The 25,515-nt window shown below is 35.3% G+C and overlaps 3 protein-coding genes across 5 annotated transcripts; 2 read left to right on the top strand and 1 right to left on the bottom strand.

The window, feature by feature from the left end:
• The first annotated feature begins 509 nt into the window (after positions 1 to 509).
• Positions 510 to 5,270, top strand: LOC140987150 (uncharacterized). 3 transcript variants are annotated; one of them, XR_012177078.1, is made up of 11 exons: positions 510 to 657; positions 756 to 836; positions 949 to 976; positions 1,099 to 1,181; positions 1,995 to 2,027; positions 2,769 to 2,847; positions 2,946 to 2,998; positions 3,933 to 3,993; positions 4,744 to 4,826; positions 4,922 to 5,152; positions 5,225 to 5,270. XR_012177078.1 is itself a non-coding variant. In XM_073455555.1 (10 exons), exons 1-10 carry the CDS (start codon positions 637 to 639, stop codon positions 5,009 to 5,011), a joined length of 612 nt encoding a protein of 203 aa, XP_073311656.1. In that variant the 5' UTR covers positions 510 to 636; the 3' UTR covers positions 5,012 to 5,270. The 3 variants fall into 3 exon arrangements, 2 of the variants coding, with proteins under 2 accessions (XP_073311656.1, XP_073311657.1); XM_073455555.1 differs by having other exon boundaries at positions 4,922 to 5,270; XM_073455556.1 differs by having other exon boundaries at positions 4,744 to 4,830; positions 4,938 to 5,270.
• A 586-nt stretch (positions 5,271 to 5,856) lies between these two features.
• Positions 5,857 to 17,911, bottom strand: LOC140987959 (dihydrolipoyl dehydrogenase 2, chloroplastic-like). Its single transcript, XM_073456761.1, has 15 exons — positions 17,429 to 17,911; positions 17,066 to 17,212; positions 16,206 to 16,340; positions 15,948 to 16,065; positions 9,866 to 9,990; positions 9,413 to 9,538; positions 9,245 to 9,325; positions 8,747 to 8,809; positions 8,579 to 8,653; positions 8,432 to 8,510; positions 8,224 to 8,324; positions 7,522 to 7,635; positions 7,037 to 7,150; positions 6,522 to 6,593; positions 5,857 to 6,156 (listed from the first exon to the last, which is right to left on the bottom strand). The coding sequence occupies exons 1-15, from the start codon at positions 17,747 to 17,749 to the stop codon at positions 6,109 to 6,111; spliced, it is 1,719 nt and encodes a 572-aa protein (XP_073312862.1). The 5' UTR covers positions 17,750 to 17,911; the 3' UTR covers positions 5,857 to 6,108.
• A 2,678-nt stretch (positions 17,912 to 20,589) lies between these two features.
• LOC140987090 (peptide chain release factor PrfB2, chloroplastic-like) lies at positions 20,590 to 24,883 on the top strand. The gene is made up of 7 exons (XM_073455480.1): positions 20,590 to 21,131; positions 21,766 to 21,978; positions 23,285 to 23,386; positions 23,560 to 23,697; positions 23,931 to 24,235; positions 24,344 to 24,497; positions 24,588 to 24,883. Exons 1-7 carry the CDS (start codon positions 20,721 to 20,723, stop codon positions 24,723 to 24,725), a joined length of 1,461 nt encoding a protein of 486 aa, XP_073311581.1. The 5' UTR covers positions 20,590 to 20,720; the 3' UTR covers positions 24,726 to 24,883.
• Positions 24,884 to 25,515: the final 632 nt, after the last annotated feature.

Below are 25,515 nucleotides of genomic sequence, written 5' to 3'. Positions count from 1 at the left end.
CCAAGTGTAGGTCGACCCTTTCTTCTTCAACACGAACACAAACCACGCACGCAGAAGCAATAAATCGAAATAAACGCGAACATTACTAGATTTTGGTTAGTCATTTCTTCGATTGAGTTTGCGTTGAGAATTTCCGGGAATAAAAATCGACCTGCGTCGAGGAAGGGAATTTCCTGGAATAAAAATCATCTGCGTCGAGGGAAGGGAAGGAAAACGATTTGCTTCGAGAAGGAGAGATTTAAGTTTGGAGTCGACTGAATAAAAGGAAAATGAATGCAATGTTAAGGGGATTTAATCAAATTTAACGGTTTATTTACACTTAAAACATAGAGATATTTATGTAAATTGACTTATGGATCTTATTTTTTAAATAAGCCACAATGTAATCCCTTTTTCCTAAATTTCCCTAATTTACCATATCGTCCCCAAAAGAAAAAACGTTAGCACCCTTTTTCCTAAATNCTCCCCCCCCCCCCCCCCCCCCCCCCAAAAGTATTATTATGCTCCATATGATTTCTCAATTCATAAACTAGTCTCTCTCATGACTCTTCCCCGACCTAATTCGATTCTGTTCATAGCTCCATTTGATTTCAATCTACTGGGAATTCAGTGTAAATACAAGTTTTAAACTGCATAATGGCTCAATCCGGCAACGTTGTGAGTCCGGCGCTCTTGTATACCTATGTTCATCAAATACGCTTGAATTATTAATTCATGCAATGTTTTGAGCTGACGGGTTGGTACTTTACTTGTAGGCTGCTGGTGTTGACAACACTTTTAGAAAAAAATTCGATAGAGAGGAGTATCTACAACGAGCTCGCGAGCGTGAAGATAAGGTTTCGGTGTTACTTGACACAACCTTAATTGATTTTACGCTTTTTTAATATGCTTCTTGTTTTACCCACCACTTAATTATGGTGATGTGCTTATTCATGTTCTTCCGTGCAGGAGGCTCAGGGCAAGGCAAAGTCAAAATGTAAGAGTTTGGTTTTGGTAGTTATTTGGATGTTTTTTATGCTTAGTTGTGTGGATAAAAAAACTGGGTTTATATGCTGGGTTAGTCTGTTGTGCTAAAGCTCGGCATTTTGGATTGATCAGCACGGGGTTCCATAGTCCAGCGGAAACCTTTGAAGCACAGAGATTATGAAGTGGACCTCGAATCACGCCTCGGAAAGACCCAGGTTAGCGTTTACTTCTGTATTTTGAACTTCTCGCTCTTCCTAACGTCACGATCAATTTTCATTTGTTTCTCTCATGCGTAACTAATAAGTGGGGTGTCAATGTTGAAACTTTTGGATGGGAGATTGGTAGATATTGATTCCTGGAGTCAGTGACACTACTGTTCATCATATCTCCGGTAGCAAAACATCGATGGAGAGTTCTTTTGGGTACCTAAAATTCCTGTTTCTTAATGTTTGCCTGTCACAGTATTGGCATGCCTGGAGCAAATTTTTGTGTTTGGATAAATACATCATATAGAACCCTATTAACAGATCCATAGCGATGATGTACGATCGATTCCGACAAATAAACAAACAACTGTTTCCTTTCATAAAATGATAACTCTGTCATTTCATGTGTTACTTTTGTTCTTCATTGTAATCTCATGTCACCTTGGAGTTCATACGTTTGAAATGACATAAAAGAATGGGCAATGTCAGGATTCAAGTGCGTTTGACTGTAACAGGTGTAGAAAGCTCACATTTTTCTCTACTCTTTCATAATTCTACTGATATTATAATGTTATTATTCTTCTTTCTGCATTTATGATTAATGTTGTCTTAATGGAGAATAATAGAATACCCATGCATTTGTAAAAATTTGAAAGTTTAGTTTGATGGAGTTTGATTTTCATTTTCCCTATGTATGAAGTCTGCTCTCTCCTTTATTTTTTTTGTGGTTTTCCGTTGTTTTCATTGGCAAATAGCGCAGTATTTTAGCATGCACAATTAGATATATATTTTGATGCACGGTGTTATTTATTGTTTTTGCAGGTTGTGACGCCCATTGCACCTCTAAGTCAGCAGGTAGCTATTGATAATTTTCTTATTGCGCTTGTGTTGTTAGTATTGTCTTCAGTGGTAAAAGTCATTCAGATTATCCCTAATTCATGTGAAAGTGGTGCAACTTAAACTGAATAGTGAATGAGTATTTCTTTCTTATATCTACTGAGAAAGGACTCTAGCTCTTTAGATTGTGTTGGGACACGACTTGAATTTTACTGAATGGATTCCCATGGGATTAGGATCCTATATATATTTTTAACAACTTAATGTTTTAAATCACGTGATTCATGAATGATTCATCTTCAGAGAATAAAAAGCATTTCCCATGACAATTTGTTTTGGGTGGGGGTGCTACCATCTTTTCATATTCAATTTTTATTGTTGAATGGGTTAATTCTTTTGCAGGCTAAATAGTTATTTCTTTTTGTATTCATTTATCTGCATCGGCTACACAAGGCATAACGAAGTTGGGGCAAAATCTCCAATAAAATAGATAATTGGGAATTTTTGTGTAGCCATAACGAAGTTGGGGCAAAATCTCCAATGAAATTGGTAATTGCGAATATTTTTAATTTATGTTCTTTTAAATGTTTATGTCAAGGAAATATTACTTTTTGCAATCTACTTTGTATTTGTTAATTTGATTGTCCCAGCTTGTTGGTTAATCTTCTGACAAGTGTGAAGAAATTATGGTGTACACAGTTTCTGTGTAATTCAGTTTTTTTTTCTTTTTACCATATAAATTAATCATTTTTATTTCAGGCGGGATACTTTTGCTCAGTTTGTGAGTGTGTAGTAAAAGATTCTGCAAACTACTTGGATCATATAAATGGAAAGAAGCGTATGTCTTCTTATAATTTACAATATAAGATTTGTTTGTTTATTCTTTATCTGATGTGATTTACAATCACTGGCATGTTTTTGTATTCTTTTTCGTAGATCAACGAGCATTGGGTATGTCTATGCGGGCTGAAAGGGCAACTTTAGAGCAGGTAGGCCTTGAATGTTTTTTTATCTATTGATGATTTTTTTAGGTTATTCATTACTGATTAAGGTGTTCTGCACGTTGCTTTTAGCCTACATGGTGTCAGATTGAGCAAATTTATGAGTGATGATCCAGACCATGTAACTTGTACCCCATTTTTCATGTACCAACTTACTATACTTTCGTTGACAAAATGGTGTAGATACTGCATTATGATTGTCTGTGCATTCTGAGACAAATAACACTTGTTTTTGTTTGTTGGTTGGTTCATATGGGCATTTTTAGAACAGTCAAGGCATCAAGACTATGGTTTGAATAGGGAGGGTCTTAGGTTGTTTCTCGACTCTTTTTGTTTCTGGAGGGGAGGATCAAACCCCTTCCGTAGAACTATTTATGTTACCCATGTTACCTCATCCCTCGACCTCACCTTTGAGCTGTTATATTCATGATTATGTATGTATAAAGAACTGTAATAGTTCTACGAATAGTTCATGCAATAATTTTTGGGGTTATAAAGAGTGAATGATTTATCGTGGTCGAGGATTTAAATAATTGTCCTTTTGTTGTTGCTTTTATGTATGATACTTTTATCCTCATTTTTATGGCATGATTGTATTTTGATCATCAATCGACATGCATAATGATGGACTAAAAGGCGTGCAGTAATTTGTTGAAACAAAGGACCTTTTCTAGCACTGATGGTTAAAACAAGTGTTCATGTTTTGATCCCTGCATTCTGCAGAACTTCAACACACAAGTATCTTGAAAATCTTTTTTCCCTTGCTTCATAAATGAGCTAGTTGCCAGCATATAGTGTCTATTCCATGCCCGAGATGGAAATTTTGAACATATCACATGATAATTGCCTATCTCTGACCACAGAACTATATTTGTTGTGCAACTGTATATGGTTTTAACTTTTAATATTCCTTGGTGAACAGGTCCAGCAGCGGTTTGAAGTTCTCAAAAAGCGGAAAGATACTGAAGGGTTTTCAGAACAGGGTAAGACTTAGAATGAGATGGTTAAATTAGTATAATATGTCCCAGATTTAGAATCTATATTTCCATTTGGATAATTAAAATTTTTGCGCACTTATGCTGTGCTCTTAAGGTTTGGTATCTTCTTGTTGGTGACGAATATTTAGGTAAAATATGTCAATATATCCGTGCTATGGCTGAAATTTTGGTGAAAGGTCAGGGCCGTCAGGCAACCATTATCTAATATTCCATCACAAGAATTATGGGTTCCTGCTGGGTTACCTGGGTATAAAAGCATGATGACGATCATAGCCAAATATGAGGATCTGTAGGCCATTATCATCTTGTCTCACAGTTGACGTCGATCATGCTTGTGTTCCTTGTGTTAAGTTTGAGATTTGAACCTAACTAAATCCCAAAAACTAGGTCAAAGATGATGATTGTCCAAATCCATATATGTTATTCCCAGAGATTTTATCGAATCGATGTGAGACAGCACTGGAACATAAAGTTTACAAGTGGCTCAACTATGTTCAGCCCAACATGTAACGGTGGAACTTGGATTCTGATATCATGTTAAAATTGAAACTTAAATCTAACTAATCCAAAAACTAGCTCAATGATGAGAATTTTCAAATCCATATATACAATTCTTAGAGATTTTATCCCATCAATGTTGAACAACTACAAGTTGTGTCTAACTTTTAATCTATATTGTTAGCCTCTGATGACGAGCGACTTACTTATACTACACCCTGGCTATTTTCATTTTAGATTTTGATGAGAGAATCCTGAAACAACAGCAAGAAGAGGAGGAAAGGAAGCGCCAAAAAAAAGAGAAAAAGAAAGAGAAAAAGGTCAGTGCTTGCTCTATTTTTAGTACTTCCGGTATAATTTCTCAAACAGTCTACCGTATACGATCTCTAATTGTTTACCCAAATCCCTTATTCAGAAAGAGAAAACGGCAGAGGAGGAACCCGAGATAGACCCTGATATCGCAGCTATGATGGGATTTGGAGGCTTCGGGTCGTCGAAAAAGTGATTTAGGAGGTGTTTGATGTAGTAGGAGGATTATTGTCGTAATTTATCTCTCTTTGTGGGCTTTCTAGCGTCGATATGCAGAGTTTCTTCTGCATCGTCTTTGAGCAAAGTAACTGTAATGGGCATTCCTTGCCTTTTAATGGTGCGTTATTGTAGTCTTTTTCTTCTAATATTTCTTCATCTCATTTTGTTTTTACTTTTTCACTCCCCTCAGGGAGATTTGAATCAATGGCGCGTGAGTTGCAAGCTATTTTTTATTTTTTTTTATTTAAAAAAAATCAAACTTTTAATTTCTAATCTCAAAATACTCTTAATTGAAATTCAGATTTTGATTTTCCCATTTGCTGTTTTCTCTGTTCTGTTGGGCTGATTGTTTTCAGGTCATCTCATTTAAGTATGTAACTTGAATTAATTTGTGATATGTAAAAAACGGCCAGAAATTGCCTGCGAATTGCGATGGTAACGATGGGGTATTTAATATTTTTGTAAAAAAAGTTACGTCGGAAATGATATATTTTTGTGATTCTAATATTAATAATATAAATTCATTGAAAAATTATCATTTTTCATAATTAAATGTGTTAATTATTTAAATATATGCCTACGTTTTTTATTATGATATTATTTTTGTTGTAAAAATTGTAATTTCAAGCAAATTAATCAAGGATAATTTTGGAATATCATCATAGATTTTGAGCAGATGAGTTTTTATCAGAGAAACTTTTAAATTAAAATAGATTCAATTGATTATTTCAATTTCGTCAAAATTTAACTCATCAATATCAGCAGCCAGTAATATTTGTGAAACTAGGCAACGATGTCTACGTCCCTTTTGTGCATCTTGCAAATCGAAAATCGACGCATACTTTCCACCCAAAAGAAATGAAGGCTATATCATTTGAAGAAATAGAGTTCCTACGGTAGCAAAAATGTGAAGAAGTTTTCGTGATAAACTTGAGCGGATAATAAATATCAGTAAATGAGAAGCCATCGCAAGTACCATGCATAAGAGTCCATCCAGCACTTCCTCTGAAAAATGTGCAGCTTTTAAATCGAGCCCAATCACGTTCTCCGGTCAGTTAAAATTATACAGGAAGCTTAGACTGGAACTGGCTCAACCACCTGACCGGGAGCACCTATTTTAACCTGAAGTAGAAATAACATGCAAGAAAGTTTGTTACTTTTGCAGATAGGATCATGTATGACTGCAAAGCAAAAATGCATCATTGTTACCAGTGGTTATTATTTTTTAGCATTAAGCTTGTTTTAAATGTCCAATTCATGATCTGAGGAGGGATTCTAGATAGATCTTACAGTCCCTTTTTAGATTTTTGAACAACAGACAGATACATCTACAAGCATCATATATGTGGTCACAGGCGACATCTAGATTAAGTCAATGTGATGAGCCAGCCACCTTTTGTGCCATAAAACTCATGAGCGCGTCAAGATGACAACTGAATTCACTAACTGTTAGTGGTGCTTCTTATAATTTAGAACCATAAGATTACCTTCGCTGATTTGAAGAGCTCATCTAGAACTTCGGATAAGGTTGGATGCGCGTGCACAGCAAATTTTATGTCCTGCACAGTGCAAGAATTGCGACATAAATAATTATCTAAAAGTGAAATTGAAGATACACTCATTCCTGCTATTTTTACAGATGAAAGAAAAGTCCTACTTTAATTTAGTTCATTGTCACTGTTGTTCCAAAAACAACAGTATCATAAAGCCAGGTTCTCTTGTGTGTCATCTTTTATTTTGATTGTTGAGTTCATCGCTAACATCAAGGTATTCAAGAAATGCCTATTTAAAACCAACAAATTTCTGCGTGTACAAGTTTTGCTTACTTTCATCAAAAATTAATCTTTTTCTACAGAACCAAAACATGGATACCGTGATTTGAAGATGAAAAAAGTCATAAACAAGTATATTATTTTCACATATCATTCAAGGTGTATTTTTGCTAGACCAGGAAAAAACTCAAAATATTTGTTCCCAACCAGAGTTTTGGAGCCGATGGTACCTGTATACGAGTTCCCAGGGCTATAGCATTGGATGCTTCATGTATGAGATCCGCTGCATGCAATCCAAAAATATGAACACCAAGGATCTCACCATTGTCAGGTCTATATATCAACTGCACAAGATATTCAGTAGGTGTTAAAATTGAAAGTCTCAAAAGTACAGTGAGAGATCTAGAATTTATTGCCAGGGCAGAAATATAGATGGGAGACAAATTGTAAAGAGGCTTGACAAAGCGTTTGCAAAAATTTCTCTCTTCCTGTAGTTTTTATTGGGGTGAGGTTAAAATATATCTTTCTACAGTCAACTATTAAAGAGTGTTCTGATAAAAATATGAATAGCACGAGGCCCCTTCCTCAGTGATTAGAATCGCCATTCGATTACTAAAGAAATAATAGCTAAAGGCACTTTAATGGTTGACCGTAGAATGATATATTTTAACCTCACAATCGAATGGATAATTTCAACTAAATTAATTTGCATCACCTTGGCCAGTCCTTCGCCTTCATTTTCAGCAAGGGCTTTTGTGTTTGCTTTGAAACTTGTTTTGGCAACGCTTACTTCAAATCCTTCCTTCTCGGCTTTTTCTCTTGCTTGAGGCTACAAAAATTGAAGTTACTTGAGAAGCAGAACTAAATCGTAACAAGACCTGAAGCACCAGAAGCAAACTTTATTTCCATTTCCAATTATATTATATTACTATATAAGACTATCTTTTTATCTGCCGAAGGATATGATACAATCTCATATCCAATATCCATTTGGTTGCTAATTCACCAATATCATAAGCAATAATGGCGATAAGCCTCTTAGTTCTTAACTGACAAAAAGATACTGTAACTGGAATCATTCAACAAATCTATCGAATCAATGAACAATAAAAATCATCAATATCTACATCTTAACCTTATCATGCAATCCTAGTTAATGGGGAATTTTTTCTGCCAAGATTTCAATTGGAAAATCAGTTGTTATTCCACTGCTAAATTCAGAATAGCAAGAAATTCAGTGATGTAATATTGCAAATGGAACTACTAACTGAAATAGTTGGGAAGCTTATAGACAGGTTCCATATGATGTAAGATATGAGGGAACTGGGAAGAGGAAATGGAAAATGCTAGTGAAATCAAACGAAGGAAAGGAGTAGAGAGTCAAAAATAAGAGCAAACTCGAGGTGGGAGAAGATACCTCTGTTAATCCAACCATACTGATTTCAGGATGGGTAAAACACGCCGCGGGAATGCTTAAATGATTCAGCACATGGTCATTCCCAGAAAGTTGCTCAACAACTGAGAAAAATGATGCAGGTCAACTAATAATGCAACAAGATAAAATAAGCAGTTATTGATTGTGAATGGGAATATCGAATATTTAGAGATTAGATGAAGTTCATTACCGGAGATTCCTTGTGCACTTGCTGCATGGGCAAGCATCATTTTACCATTGGCATCACCAATGCAAAACAAATGAGGAACCTATTAATCAAAACTTTGAGTCAGCCTATTCAGAAATCTTGAAACTGGCATCTGTGTGTAGGACCTACCAATTTTCCATCTGCATTGATCACTCTCATGCGCTCATCAACAGGGACAAATCCACGTTGCGTTTGGACATTAATCTGCACAAAAATAAATATTTTTACGAATCCTTTTGATTTGTATCCTTCGATTGTACGAGGAGCTATAAATTATAATTCTGCCAGTTGACTAACATTTTCCAATCCAAGTCCTTGCGTAAATGGAGCCCTTCCAGTTGCAATAAGAGCGGCATCTACCTGCAGGGAATCATACAATCGATTATATAAAAAAGCCACACCAAGAGTAACAAAAGTTTAACTAGAGTGGCACTGCAGCAACACTAATCTAGTTGTCTGCGACCAACCAATTAATCCACTGGTAGATAATCTGCTTTCCAAGAATTAGGCTTTGGTTTGAGTCATGGCAGGTGAGTATGCTAAGAAAGAGAGAAGTCATCACTCCCTTTAAAAAAACAGCTACAAAATACATGTTATGCGCGAACATGCAGTACTTGGTGTATTTTAGTTGTTACATATGATTCACTCATCAGTTCAACCATTTTCTCCAAATGACTTAAGATCAGTTTTGTACCGAAACTATAAGCTGTACAAAACTGTGTGGAAGGGAGCGGGAGCAGTGCGATGCAGGTTTCCACTCTAAATCTTCACCTAAGAAAGATTTCAGAGACTTACCTCCAACGTATCCTTAGGCTCCTTTGTCTTTGCATCAATGAGCTCTATTTGTACGGGTTTTCCATTCTTCGCTGGTGTAATCTGCTCGTGGAAAGGGGGTAAGTATTAAATATTATATCTTAGTTGGTTGATCATTTGCATGTAATAGAAGATTGTGAGATATAACACCTTGCTAGCAAATACACCAATATGAGAATCGATCTTGCGAGGATTGATAAGAACTCGCTGAGCCAATTTTCCAATCTCAGGATCAAATCCAGGCATGAGTTGATCTAAAGCTTCAATGAATGTAACCTGGGGATCCATGCCCAGCAGTTGAGATCTTATATAACACGATCACAATGGTTCTAAAAAGTAACTCAATTATCATATACATGGCTGAACAGCGATTAGCAACGAAGCCAGAAAATTTTCTCATAATAAGTACATCATTTAGGAGGGTGATTTAGAAGTCCGGTAAACGAGTGTCCAGAGGGGGACCACAGAAAATACAACTCCAAGAAGTACGTTTTCACAGTCTATCTATAGAAAAGGAAGCCTCCGACCAACATCTAATCCAAAATAAGCCTTCTAATAAAAATAAGTAATATAAAAGCACTATAGAAGGAATTAATGATAGACCTCACTTCCGAGTGCAGTATACACATCACTGAATTCAAGGCCAATGTAACCACTGCCAACAATTGCTATCCATTCTGGGACAAATTCCAGTTTAAGAGCATGATCGCTGGTAATCACCGTCTTACCTGCAGGCAGGGGAAATTAAGCAGATAATGGATGGATATGATCACGCTGAAAGCTGAAATTAATTATTGAGTGAATAGAAAAGATATGCACTAAATCTTGGGAAAGCAGTGGGACTTATATCTAAAAGATGGTCATATTTAAATGCTCCCGCCGTAACTTGAACTACAATTTTCTTAACACCCCTCATCAGTCTACCTAGATAATTTCTATTTTCCAGCTTTCGGTAAGCCTAGAAAAGTAGGAAAAGCACACTTGAAGTTGCTAGCTGTATATCAATTACATGCGATTATCTGGTTGGATCAAGGGTCTACAACTCAGTTCGGATCAGTCTATAAGATTTATAGCAAGTTGTAGCTCTCAAACATTCGTGCGTACTAAAACATCCTTGAAAGAGTGCACCGTGAAGACCAAGAGAAAAATAAACCTTTTCGGAGCGGGATTCATCTATTCTATTCATGCATGCAAAATCATTAAATATAAGAAACATTCATATAAAACCTTCGTATCAGCACATTTAATGATTAAACATACCAGCTGTTAGGTCTAAACAAGCAAGGCTAGCACGCCACAAGAATCAAGTACCACATAGTAGAGTTAGAATTTCGGACATCTCTCAAAAAGAAAGTGCAACTTTGTTTGTACATGAATATATGAGAAGCCACTACTGCCACAACACTGTCACGACAATGACCCAAATCTTTATTTGAGATTAAAGAGCTATTAATTAAGTATTATTAAGGAATTGATTAATTGAAGATCAGCATGTTGAGATCCACCGAATTTAGAATGAACCATCCAATCTACTTCAGATTATCTTATCTCGAGAAATTCAACTAGACGAAAGAGATTATGACACGTGTCAGATAAGACTGAGATCAGATCTTCTGAACTAGAGTGGATACAGTCTATAAATAGAAGTTGATTTCATTTGTTTCTTACACCACTTTCCCTCAACTTCTCTCTCGAGTTCTAGCCATATACCTTAGGTTTTTAGCCCGTTTCTAGGACAATTTAGTGTCTGGAAGCTTCGGAGCTAGTGTCGACTCGAAGAGGTTTGTTAAGAATTATAAACTACCATACATGTCATTAGATCTTTTAATGTCAGTGTCTACACCTAAGGCCAAGAGGTTTTAGCTAAGCGACTAGTCGTAGACTGCTTGTTAGAGTTTGAGAGAAAATACATGTCTGCCAATTTGATGATGTTGGTCATGAAAGATTTTGATTGTATTTTGGGAATCGACCTATTGTCTAAATATATAGCGACCGTAGATTATTATCGATGTCTCGTTCAGTTTTGACCAGAAGGAGACAAGAATTGGTTCTTCTACAGTGAGGGAGCTCGACCTCCAATATCAGTAATGTATGCTATAAAGGCACATTCAGCTTTAGCGAAAGGAGAGAGAGATACCTCATCTATGTTGTAGACGTATCAAAGGATACAATCGATGTGAAAACATTCCAGTTGTCGATGAATTTCCTAATGTCTTTTCCGATGAAATTTATGGATTTCCTCCAGAGAAGATAGTGGAGTTTGAGATAGAATTGGTACTAGAAATTGCACCTATCTCCTAAGAGCTTTATAGATTGGCACCATTGGAAATGAAAGAGTTGAAACAACAGTTACAAGATCTTCTTAACAAGGGGTACATTAGATCCAATGTCTTATTGGGGAGCACAAGTGTTGTTCGTTAAGAAGTAGGATGGGTCTATGCGGCTTCGCATAGATTATCGGCAGTTGAACCGAGTTACAATCAAGAATAATATTCGTTATCACGGATAGATGACTTGTTTGATCAACTACAAGGGACTTCAGTGTACTCGAAGATCAATTTACGATCTGGATATCATCAGCTTCGAGTTCATCAGCGTGATATCCCTAAGACTACATTTCGAACAAGGTATGAGTATTGTGAGTTTTTAGTGATGTCGTTTGGTTAGATGAATGCTCCAGCATGGATTTGATGAACCCAGTATTCCAGGAGTATCTTGACAAGTTCGTAATTGTCTTTATTGACGACATATTAGTATGCTTCGAAGCCTTAAAGAGCATGCACAACATTTAAGGATTGGGTTGGTAACATTGAGGAATCACCAACTACATGCTAAGTAGAGCAAATGCGAGTTTTAGCTCGACAGAGTTGTCTTCTTGGGACATGTCATATCTAAATATGGGATATCAGTAGATCCTAGCAAGATCGAAGCAGTGTTGAGTTGGTCACACCGGCATCAACTCTAGAGATAAGGAGTTTTCAAGGTTTGACAGATTATTACAGGAGATTTATCTCGGAATTTTCTCATATTGCCAAGAAATTAACATAGCTGACGTGTAAGACTGTGCAGTTCGAGTGGACACATGATTGTGACAATAGTTTCAACGAATTGTGCCACCGTTTGACAATTGCGCCAGTTTTAACTTTGCCATTTAGATCACACTGATGCATCACTTCAAAGACATGGGTGTGTTTTAACCCAGAACGGTCATGTGATTGCGCATGCATCCAAACAGCTGAAGAAGCACAAAGAGAATTATCCAGTTCATGATCTGGAATTGGCAGCGATTGTGTGTGCTTTGAAGATTTGATGACATTATCTACAGAGAGAGATTTGAGATTTTTACGGATCACAAGAGTTTGAAATATATCTTCACTCAAGCAGAGTTAAATATGCGCTGTTTCAAATAGTATCCAGGATCAACAAATCTCACAGTTGACGCTCTTAGTCGCAAAGTGAGATTATCTACAATTCAGGGAAGTCTCATCTCATGCGTAATCCAAGATTGTTGTTATCTGATATTTCACTTCCGTCATAAGAAAGGAATAAAAAAACATTCGAGTAACGAGCATTTTATCTGAACCGACGTTGTATACCAGAATCAGAGAAACTCAGTTTTCTGACTCGAAGGTGCAAAAGTTAACGAGGTTAGCTAACGGAGAAAACACATCTAACTTTGCATTTCAAATAGAAGGAACCTTGTGTCAGTCAAGGAGAATCGTAGTTCCAGAGTATTTTGATTTTAGAGGCGAGATTTTATCTCAGATCCATAAGAGTAAGTTGAGTATCCACCCTGGAAGCAAGAAAATGTATAAGGATTTGAATATCATGTTTCGGTGGAAATAATAGGGTGTATGAATAAAATTGTTTATCAATTTGTAGCCAAGTCTTTGGTTTGTTAGCTAGCTAGTGAAAGCTGAACATCGACGACCAGAAGGATTACTTCATAATCTTCCAATCTCTGAATGGAAGTCAGAGCATGTGATGATGGATTTTGTCACCCACTTGCCGTTGTCTTTCAAGAATTGAAATGTCATTTGGGTAGTTGTGGATCGACTGAATAAGTCAGCAAATTTCATTCCGTATAGTCGGGAATATAGTCTTGATCGCATGACAAAACCGTACGTCCACGAGATTCTTAAATATCATCGTTTGCCTACAAGTAGAATCAATGACAGAGACCCACGCTTTACTTCAAGGTTTTGGGGAAGTTTTCAGAAAACATTGAGAACGACATTGAGTCTGAGTACTGCCTATCATCCAGAGACTGATGGTCAGTCTGAGAGGACTATTCAGACACTCGAGGACATGCTACAAGCTTGTGCTATGGATTTTGGACCAACATGGCATAATCATCTGCAGCTTGTGGAGTACGCGTATATTAATAGATACCACACAACAGCGGTATGGCTCCGTTCGAAGCATTGTATTGTAGACGTTGTCGATTGTTTTAAAACGAAGTAAGAGAACGACAAGTGCAAAGACTTGAATTAGTGCAACAAGCGATTGACCAAGTGGAATTGATCAAAAAGAGATAAAAACTGCAAATTATCGTCAAGCGAGTTACGTGAATACCAAGCGTAGACACGTACAATTTCAGCCAGGGGAAAAAATATTCCTTAAAGTTTCATCATTACTCAGGGTGATGAGATTTGAACTTAAAGAGAGAATTAGCCCCAAGATTCAGTAAATCTTTCGAGATCTTGAAATGTGTTAGAAATTTGGTATATCGATTGGCTTTACCGTTGCATCTCTCCAGCATTCACAATTTCTTTCAGATATTGTTGCTATGAAGACATGTAAAAGATGAATCGCACGTTTTTGACCCGAAAGATGTTCAATTTGAAGAAGACTTGACTTACGTCAACATCTGTCGAGAAGCCGCTCTTAATTCTAGGTAAAAAAGAGAAGAAACTCAGAAACAAGACCATCCCACTTATTCTAGTGCAATGGCAATGCTGAGGTACCGCATAGGAGACTTGGGAGTTAAAGAGCCGTCTGTGCTCAGAGTATCCGTATTTGTTTTGAGCAATATCGTTATAATCATGAGTTGTATATTATTCAGTTGTATGAAGTTCTGATTTCGAGGACGAAATCTTTGTAAGGAGTAGATGATGTAATGATATGAATCTTTATTTGAATGAAGTGCTAAATAAGACATGATTAAAGAGTTGTTAATTAAGCATTATTAAAGAATTGGTTAATTGGGGATCAGCATGTAGGGATCCACCGAATTTAGAATGGATCATTCAATCTACTTCAAATTATCTTATCCCGAGAAATCCATCTAGACGAATGAGATTATGACACGTGGCAGATAAATTGAGTTCGAATCTTCTGAACTAGTCCGGATGCAGCCTGTAAATAAAGGCTGATTTCATTTGTTTTCTACACCGTTTCCCTCAGCTTCTCTATCTCGAGTGCTAGCCATATACCTTAGGTTTTTAGCCCGTTTCTAGGACAGTTTAGTGTCGAGAAGCTACGGAGCTGGTGTCGACTCGAAGAAGTGTCGGTGAACTGAGACACACAGATCGAGATGTCATCAGCGGGCTGAGACGGACGCAGGTATGCTAAACCCTTAAATAGTGATTTAAGGATCATTAGGAAGAACTTTGAAACATGTTTAGTGATTCTGGATCTGCATTATAGTGATTTCAATATGCGGATTAACAACGGATGTAGGTATAATCCTAAAGTCTTTAAATAGTGATTTAATGATAATTAGGAAAAACTTTGAAGAATGTATAGTGATTCTGGATTTGACATGATAGAATGATAGTGATTTCAGTATGTTAGTACTGTCTAGGTTCAGACGAGTACACTTTCTGTCAAATTGTTTTAGTGAAGTATGTGATGTACTGATTGAGATATCCAAGCGTAATATACACACTTATCTGATGCATATTTATCTATTGCATGACATTTGTTTTACTGCTTTGACATATTATGCTTGGCATATCACGTTGTAATATCTTTTAGATATACCTCGTTTGTTTGTGGACGGTTGTGTATCGAGAGCTACAGTGTCCGACAGGACCCGTGGGCTCTAAAGACCCTAGACATTGCAGGTCCACATCTTGATGATGAGTGTGGAAGCCAAAACTTGCCTATGGCAGATCAGAGGCTAGACACTCATGTATCTCTAAAGTAAGCATGAGATTCTAGACTTGATCCTTGATACCCAAGCATATTGCATTTCGCATGCATCATATCGATTTGTATACTCGTACATTCTTGTATTGGACGATTGTCGCTCACGTCCTTGTTTATCTTGGACACCCCATTCCATGAGATAGGTCTTAGGTTGGACGGTTTGAAGGGCAGTAGCTAGAGAAGCTGGGTTTTCAGTGGTGATCCATTGGAAGTTTTATTTGGTTTCTCGTATTCTCGTGCATGATTATTGATTCGATATAGTTGTATTAACGATTAAGACTGAGATTATTGTTCTATTTTCGTTTAAGTTGTAAAATGATTAAGTTATATGGTTTATGCTGTTTAATTGTGTTATCAAGTTTAATTATCCATGTTTATTAGTTTGTTTAGTAGTGGCTCGGGTAAGGGTGCTACATTCAATTCCACCTAACCATAACCCCAAGGACACACGAGATAAAAAATATACATGAATAGCAATACAATGGGAAATCCTATGTAAAAAAGTAGTATGTTTAGCACCTAATGCACCCACCATCAACTTCAATTCCCTTGGGTACGAAAGGAACAGAACCGGTAGCAATTATTATGTCTTTCGCAGTTATGACAGTGTCACTGGAATCTCCTTTTCCGTATTTCAACTTTTGCGGACCCTGAGAATGTAAAAAATTATCTACATCAAAATGGGAAAAGCCTAAACCATCACAACAAAGTTTGATAAGAAGGCGGATAATTTAAATATTCTTTCAATCCTCAGGAGTGCAAATCCAGACGATAGAAAATATTGACATACCAAAATTGTACCAAAACCAGTCAATATATCGACGCCAAGAGCTTTCATTGAATTGGTCAGATTGCTACGAATTTTGGAGGCCAAGTTATTTGCATGATCGGCAACTGCTTGTCTGTCATATCCTGCAGCTGCAACCTGTCATTGTGGCAGCTGATGATTGGTAAAATGGGAAAAGTGACCCAGAAAAAAATGAAATGAAAACTGTAAAAAAGTTATAGAATAGCAGACTAGTATTTAACTTCACATGATGCATACCACACAAAATCAAGAATATCTAACTGATCGGTTGTAATTACTTATCAAGAAAGTACAAAACTTATGTTAAATGTAAAATTAGGTAGAGAGGATCAAGACTTATCGTTCATTGACAGTCCAACAGATATTGTTTACTGTAGAATAAATTGGAATAGATAGTGTAAATATTTTATCAATTAGTTGTGATTTGATAGGATTGTCAAATATTTTAAACTTCGCAGGATAATATTTATCTTTTTATTTTAGGGGATTAGATACACTGTTTGTACTCTATATAAAGTTGTAAGCGTAATCAAGAAAGAATATCCAGAAATTATTTTCCTCAATCTTTACTTTTTGCATTTACATACAACATCCACATTACATTTACATTTTCCTGCATACAAGTTTGCGCACTAAGCCAGAAAGGGTGGACAGTTATTCCCTTTCATCATTTTTTTAAGGAAACTGCAGCCAATTCAGCCATAACAAATTCAGATTTATGAAAAGGTACCCTTCAGCCATAATAACTAACTCAAATCTCATGGCAGTATATATTGTTAAAGTGGGTTTATCAAAATGGTTCAAAATGTACACACTACTGATCATGAAGGAACAAAAAGTACCTGTAAACCAAAAGACTTCATGTGGTGCTCGTTTTGAAGCTCTCTCATGCGACCACTTACAGCAAGAAGTGCTTTAGAAGGAACGCATCCCCTATTAACACATGTTCCGCCGACCACATCCCCTTCTACAATTGCAGTTTTCAAGCCCTGCAGTACATAAGAATTCACACGTGTTTGTAACTAATCTGCAAGATGAATATGCCAAACAATTTAGAATGAATGGCATTTTTTTTTTACAAATTTAAAACACAACAATGAAACATCAGATGGAAATCTGCAATTCACAACTAAATTAGCTCAAACAATCAAATTAGCAGCGGGAAATAAAAGTAAAATTCGAACAGGAACAAACTGAACCGTTACCTTCTCAACAGCATGAAGTGCTGCGCCGTGGCCACCAACTCCGGCTCCGATAATCACTAAATCATAGTCAAAATGGCTAGTCGACGGCGCGCCATTGTCTTTCGACGCCGCAAAAACCTTAATCAAATTCGAATTCACAAATAATCGATCCGAACTAGAGGAAGACGTAAGCAAGGATGATTTCGACTGAAAAGCCTCGACGCGAAGTCCACAAAATCGAAGCGATCCAGGCGTCAGCAAAGGCGCATTATGGGAGCTGGTGAGGCCGGATCGAGCCACAGGAGACGGCGAAGAAAGTGAGAGAGAAACCGCCGATTGCATGATTGAGAGTATGCGTGTGAGATCTCAGAAATGGAGAGGGTTTACAGCGTTATATAGGCGGCAATAAAGCAGAGAGAACTGAAAGCTTCGAAATTTCCGTCGGGCGTTGGCGGACTGGACGATGCACAAGCAAGGTGTGGCGTGTGTTCCAACTAATAATATCTATTCATAAAACTTCTCTAAATGGAAATTTTGTTAATTGCCCGTATTATTTATTAATTAATCCAATAATTAATAATTTATTATTTTAAAAATTGTTTTTTTATTTAGCAAACAAAAATTTGATTACGAAAAAAAGTTGTGTTTCACTAATAAGTAATTGTATTGTGTTCCTTGAATAGATATTAAAAAAATATTTATTATACATATATATATTTTATAAAAATAAACAAGTGATATTCATTATTCTCCATAATCAAATAATATTGTTTGGACTAAAATAATTAAATTATATTTGCTGCTGAAAAGCCCAGTTTAATTATAAAGTCTAATTTAATTCTGAAACCCAATTAAATTATATAAGTCCATAGCGGATCAATTCTTATCAATTCAAACTGATCACAAGGCGCTCATGATGGAGAAAATCGTGGGATGAAAAGCGGAAGAACGTGGATCATGGGGAGTGGAGAAGAACCACATGGCTGCTGGACAGAAAATGAGATCAGCAAACACAGAAAAGAACACACATAACTCTCTACACAAAAATCTGCAAATACTCTCTGTTAAATTCTAGTCTTCAAGCACTAGTTTTTAAGCGTTTCAGTATATTTCTAGCATTCTAGGTCTTGTCATTTTAGATTTCTACAACTTTAATTGTTATATTTTTATATCTTGTAAATTACTATTGTTTATTGAAAAAATAAACGATGTCAGGGATTTATTTCTCAAATTCCAATAGTTTTCTTCGTTTTGATGTTATATTTGTTTTAGGATATTAGAACCTTTGTACGACATATACTTCATTAAATGAATCATACTAAATCATTTATTGTCGTTACTAATTTAGGTACAAATCATATCACTTGCTAAAGATGATCTATGATGTAAGTATATGTGCATTTATCGAGACTTTAGAGAGGGTTTGAATTCAAAAGTTAAGAGGTATTTATAAAATACTCATATTCAGATTTACCAAGTGAACATGGGTTGGGTTGACCCGTCTCACATATTAAAATCCGTGAGACGGTCTCACATGAGACCCATTCTATGAAAAAACACCCAAATTAAACCGCACCACATTGTCGCATTGGATTTATTAACATAAGTATTGTTGAAAAAAGTTCAAACTGTATGGTGTATAATAGTGCGATGACAATTTCAATGAAAGGCCACACCACATAGTTAAAAATAATTAGTTTTTCATTATTTTACAATATAGTTTTATATTAACAGTTCTATATTTAATTTAAAACAAACAATAAACACGAATGAGTTTTTTATCCCATGTCAAAAAACAATAGTACGACATAATGGAAGAAATGCTCTTGATCAATGTTTAGAGTAATGTTTTCGTAACCGATCAACTTTAAAATAATTGTTTAAGTAGTCAGACATATTCAATTAGACGATCAGACTGGAACACTTTTATATTATTTAAAATAAGAATATAATATAATAAATAATATATTTTAGATTCTAAAAATCTTAAATTTTTAAAAATACTAATAAAAATATAAAGTTACCAAAATTTAAAATCTAAACAACAACATACATATAATCAAAATTCAAACAAAAAATTACAAATAAAATAAGCGCTAATACTACTAAAATAATATTTTTAACATATTTTAAAAATCAAAATAATCTTATATACATAACCAAAAATAAAATTTAAGATTTTAAATATAAAAAACAATAAAATCCTAAAAAAAAACCTTATGAAAATAAAGCAAAAACTTGTGTGAGACGGTCTCACGGGTCGTATTTTTTGTGATACAGATCTCTTATTTGAGTCATCTATGAAAAGTATTACTTTTTATGTTATGAGTATTATTTTTTATTGTGAATATCGGTAAGGTTGACATGTCTCACAGATAAAGATTCGTGAGATCGTCTCACAAGAGACCTACTCTAAATATAGTGAATCAGTTGAACCGGTTCGTCCGATTTAACCGATTCTTGATCGGTTTGAAAACATTGATTTATTAAAGTACAAATGATAAAAATAATCGATAACTTTTATGAACTTTTCAACAAATCTACCCACTCCATGAAATCTTGTCAATGCCTCTTTCTAGTATCAAATCTAGAAAAAGATTTATTTCAAATTACAAAAATTATTTGATTAATGACTTTCTTACTTTTTACAAAGAAAAAATATGTTACATCATAAATTTCTTTAAATTATATAAAACATTAATAGCAATCGATTTTTTTTTTGGAAATTCGTTAATTCTATTTTTACATAGCTAAATTAAATTCAATTCACATAACCTAGTTGTTTATCTTGTTGTGGTCTTACATTTGACATCAATTAGTTTTTATAAAAATAATCCATACATTTAAATAAATGATGTTTACACATAACTATAATATTTAATCTATTTTAAAATTTTAAAAATTCACATATTATCTCTACTAATTAAATATGTAATATAATTTCAAATAATAATTAAAAATTATAACAAAATTGTATGAATCAATTCGATTTATTAATTATCATGATTCATATCCATAATATTTATTATTTTATCATGATTTATATCCATAATATTTATTATTTTACACAAGTATAATATAGTTAGCTAGTTCATATTTATTCTTAAAAAAAAAAACAATTTACTCTTATTTTTACATATAAATAATTTTTTATACGTGAAAATGAACAAATACCATTTTGATATCGTTTACCATCAAGCATCAAACGCAGCTCCCCCACTTTCTCATAAACCTTTCATAGTTCTGAGGCAAACAATTACTAGAATTCCGAACATGAAATCCTCATGATCAAGCCCATGATACTTCAGAAAAGATGTCATTTTTGTTGCTAAAAAGATTATATCACTCCGATTCAGTTCGAAAATCCTTCCATAAAACCCATTTACTCTCCCGTATTCTCTCATCTTTCTCTCAACCCCAAATTTGCTGTTCCCTTGATCCAATTCATAGACAGTCAGATTCAGCTTCTGGGAATGCTATTTGGGGGAAATTCGATAATGGGTTTCCTTCAATTTTTAATTTAAGCTGGAAATTTCAATATGGTACTACTTTCACCCGTCTTGCGTGTTCACAAGCTGCTGTTGAGTCATCCACTTCTGATGGGCTAACTGTGGAAGGCATCATTGCGAATAATTGGACCATTTATGATGAATATGAGAATGATTGGAAGAGCCATGCTTCTGCCATTGCTCGGTCTATCCACCTTATCAAGAAACGACTACGAGTAAGTGCGTATTCTAACAGTTCCCCGTGTTTTTGTTTTTTCAATTGTTTAAAAATTCATTTGCCCCTCTTTTTTTTTTTGTGTTTTTTGGTTTACTTAAAATACATTTGCTTTAGAGTACCCTTGATGGTACAGGCACATTAATATCATTGTGGCGTCAGTTTGCTGCTTTAGCGGAATGATTTTTCCCAAGTTCCATTTGTTTGTGATTAGTAAAGTATTAGTCTTCTTTAATGGCTAGATGCCATGTTACTTCATGGATCATGCTTTAAGACATTGAGTCACTATCTTCACTAGCCAATGTGTTTTCATACCTGGTGTTTTGAAATGAGTGTTAAACAAGTTCTTTGTTTGAATTTGGTCATGTCGTAATCACAAAATATTTAAATGCAATTTTTGTTAAGTGAAATATAAAATTCACTTAGCGAGTTTTGCTATTGCAGAATTATTTGGTTTTGAGATATTACTCCATATTTATGTAAAGACTTTATATATATTCATGTAGGGTGGCAGAAGATGAGAAAAAATAGTTGAAATCTAATTTGAGTTAATTTATATATCAATATTCTTGTGCCGAATCAAGCTGTGGATTTCAGTTTATGTCTTTCTTGAGAATGCTTATTTTCTCTGTCAGTGGAAAAAATTATCAGAGAGGGTGGAAGCATTATCAGGACAGCTGAATAAGCCAGATCTATGGGAAGATCCTGTACATGCAGGAAAGATAAGTCGTGAACATGGCTCACTTATGGGCAAATTAAAAGAGGTCAATTCATTTGAGCAAGAACTTTTTGAGTACATCGACATGATAAAACTTGCACGTGAAGATAATGACTCGGAATTGGAATCGGTGGGGCCCCAATTTTTAACTTTCTAGGCACGTATCCTTTTCTTAAATGCTTTGGCCTTTGCATCACTTCTACTTTCTGTCAGGACTCAGGAATAATGCAATTTCAGAATTTTGGACACTAACCATGGACTATGAAGTTACTAGGATCTATATCTTTTCTAAACTTCTTTATGTTGGAAGATGTGAACTAAATTTTCTTGTTATTGAAATTTTATCCCCAGCATTTAGTTTCAGTCCTTGATAGGATCTATTCCTGAAATAACTTGTTATTCTACGTAAAGTGAAATTGTGAATGTGGCGAAGAAATCTCTTGATTAGTCTTCTTGAGCTATTGCAGTCAATAGATTGGCCAAAAATAAAAATTGTAACTCTTACGTCCAATCAATCCCTACATCTTATTTCCTAGAACTTAGATATCCAATCTCCTTAAATTTATAACCTCAGCTAGAGTTTACATCGGAACTCCAGTCTTGTTTTTATTTTTTCATTTATCTTAATTTTTTTATCCCGTATGTCATTACATGAATTTCTACCAAATGAACATATCAATCGAAGTACCCAAATTCCTAAGTTCTTCCCCTTATTATGTTTTTTCATCGGTGTATGAAAAAAAAATACGCGAAGCTATGCAAATTAGTTGTATACATGAATACGTTTACCCTCAGTTACAATTTCTTAGGAGAAATGTTTCTATTTGTATAGTGTGATAGCAATACGAGTCAAGTTTCATAATTTGTTCCTTCTGGCATTCTCTTACAAATATTTGGAGCATCCAAGCTTTTGGGAGAGCTTGAACCTTGGTATAAAATTGTGAAGTATAATTTCCAACTGATACCTTGTGGTTAGAATGAGATAACGTACGAATAGCGCATAGTTTTGTTATTGACAATAGTACAAAAGTCTTTGTTTGGTTCTTCTTGCAGCTTGTACGTTCTTTTGTGATCTCATAAACTCCACCCCCTCTCTGTAATCATCATTTTGGGCATTTAATCTTAGCATCAGACAGAGAGACATCCCCTCCGGTTGCAATCTCTCTGTTCAAGTGATGATCGAATTGTTGAAAACATGGTTTAGTCTGAACAAGATTTGTGTAATCTATTTGTGTAGTCTAGCGAGCCTAGGAATCCACTTTAGATTGTATCATCTGTTTCATTGTAATATTATATGAAAGGATGCCTTATCCTTCTTTGTACATTTTGTATTTAATAATAAATTTGTATCTTGTAAAGTAAAAATAAGTTGGGTGATTTAGCTATTTATATAACTTACATGCATTACTAATCTTGAATATTTTCCCTAATTGTAGGAATCTTTGAATGATCTACTTACATTGAGAAGAACCATCAAAGAAAAAGAGCTTGAAGCTTTATTAGCCGGGGAGCATGATTCTTGCTCTTGTTTCATCGAGGTGAAGTAATGCAATCCAATCTAGTGTATCGATAATGTCTTATGTCATCCTTTGTTTGAAATTTCTTCTTGTTTAATCTTCGAACATACTATCTGAACTTGTTTTTCTTCTTCAGTTTCCAAAATATTGTTCAATGTTAGCTATCAAATTTGTTCACCCCACTTTCTGTACAGGTTCAAGCTGGAGCTGGTGGCACTGAGAGCATGGACTGGGCTTCAATGGTCATGCAGATGTATAAAAAGTGGGCGGAACGCCGGGGTTTTGGGGTAACTGTTGTGGATGAAATGCCTGGCGAGATTGCAGGGATAAAGGTTAGTTTTTAGCCAACGTTTTTAGTTTATTTTATGTTTACACATTTATGGTCAATCTTTGATTTATGGTTTTCACAATTTTTTCCATTTCTGAAAATTATTAATGTGTTTCTTGATTTCTTCCTTGTTTTTTCTTCCACAAAGGTAAAATGTATGCTTCAGTTGAATTCTATATGTTTTTGTATTTACCTGTGATTTATTTCATAACATTCTCTTTCTTTTGCATTAATCAGCGCGCCACTGTTAAAGTCGATGGGGAGTATGCATTTGGATATGCCAAAGCTGAAATTGGGGCTCACCGTTTAGTACGCATTTCTCCATTTGACAGCAATAAGCGAAGGCATACATCATTTGCTTCGTTAGCCGTAATTCCCATTCTTGGCAACGGATCTTCCCGTGTTCAAATCAACGAATCTGACCTACGAATTGAACGGTTTCGATCTGGGGGATCTGGGGGTCAGCACGCCAACACTACTGACAGTGCTGTCCGGATAACTCACATTCCCACTGGAGTCACCGCCTCTTGTCAAAACGAAAGGTACAGTACATCGAATTATGTATTTCCTTCTGACCAGTCTTGAACGTAGACGAAAGTTTCTGCAAATGGCCACATTTGTTCTAAGTTACGGATTTTCACAACTGACAGATCGCAGCATCAAAACAAGGCATCCGCCATGGCTGTGCTTCAGTCCCGTCTGGACCAGCTTGAGATGGAACGTCAAGCTAAGATAAACGCAGAGCACACACAGTCTCTCACCGATATAAATTTCGGCAGTCAAATACGTTCTTATGTACTCCATGTATGCATTTTCACCCTGAAGCACTCGTTATTACAATTTGAATTACATAACCCCGAATGCTTGAACTAATCAAACTAACACTTTTGGCAGCCTTATCGAATGGTGAAGGATCACAGAACCAATTTCGAGGTTTCGGACCCTGACTCAGTCCTCGAAGGCGACCTCGATGGCTTTATCTTGAGCTTTCTTTCTGCTTCCTTGGACAAAAATGAAGATGAACACCTTTGAAATTTATTGTTTGCCTGCCCCTTCCCGAAACTTGCAAGCAGTGAGTCTCATTTGGAGCATTCGTAATGAGTCGCAGTTTGGCAGTAACGCTTTATCTTCCTACAGCAATGTTTTGCTATCTCAATATCAATTATAACTATTGATTTATATTAAATATTTATTTATATTTTTTTAGCGTTAAATAAACTAATAATTTAAAAAAATAATACTGTAGAAAAATGTAAAAAACAAGTCAATCAAAAAAATATTGTTATGAATAGTGAAAAATATAAAGAGGAGTGAATGAATTGGAATATTTTATTATCATTTGATATATTTATTTATAGAGCACATCTACAGAATTTGAATAGTTGATGACATGATAAAACCAAATCTTATCTAAATAATCATCTATAATACTTTATCTATAACATTCATCTTAGATGATTATCGACTCAACAAATTATTTCTAAGAGATGTTGGGGCTCAAATGTTGTCTCGTTAAAACCTTGTCAGTAAAACCCAATGGGAAAAACCTGAACGAAGGAAAAATAGTACAACAATAAATACTCCCTGATCTTAATCATCTAATATCCTTCAACTGATGCATCCCTGTCCTTTGCACCAATTTCTTGAATGTTGAAGTTGGCAATGTCTGTGAATAAATCGGCTACATTGTCACTTGAGCGAATTTGATGGACGTCAATATCACCATTTTCTTGAAGCTCATGTGTATAGAAGAACTTTGGTTAAATATGCTTTGTTCTATCACCTTTGATATAATTTCCTTTTAATCGTGCAATGCAAGTTG

The sequence above is a fragment of the Primulina huaijiensis genome, chromosome 11, assembly GCF_012295235.1.
Source record: "Primulina huaijiensis isolate GDHJ02 chromosome 11, ASM1229523v2, whole genome shotgun sequence".
Lineage (NCBI taxonomy): Eukaryota > Viridiplantae > Streptophyta > Magnoliopsida > Lamiales > Gesneriaceae > Primulina > Primulina huaijiensis.
Note: the sequence above shows the minus strand (reverse complement) of the source record. Positions and strands in the feature narration are given on the sequence as shown.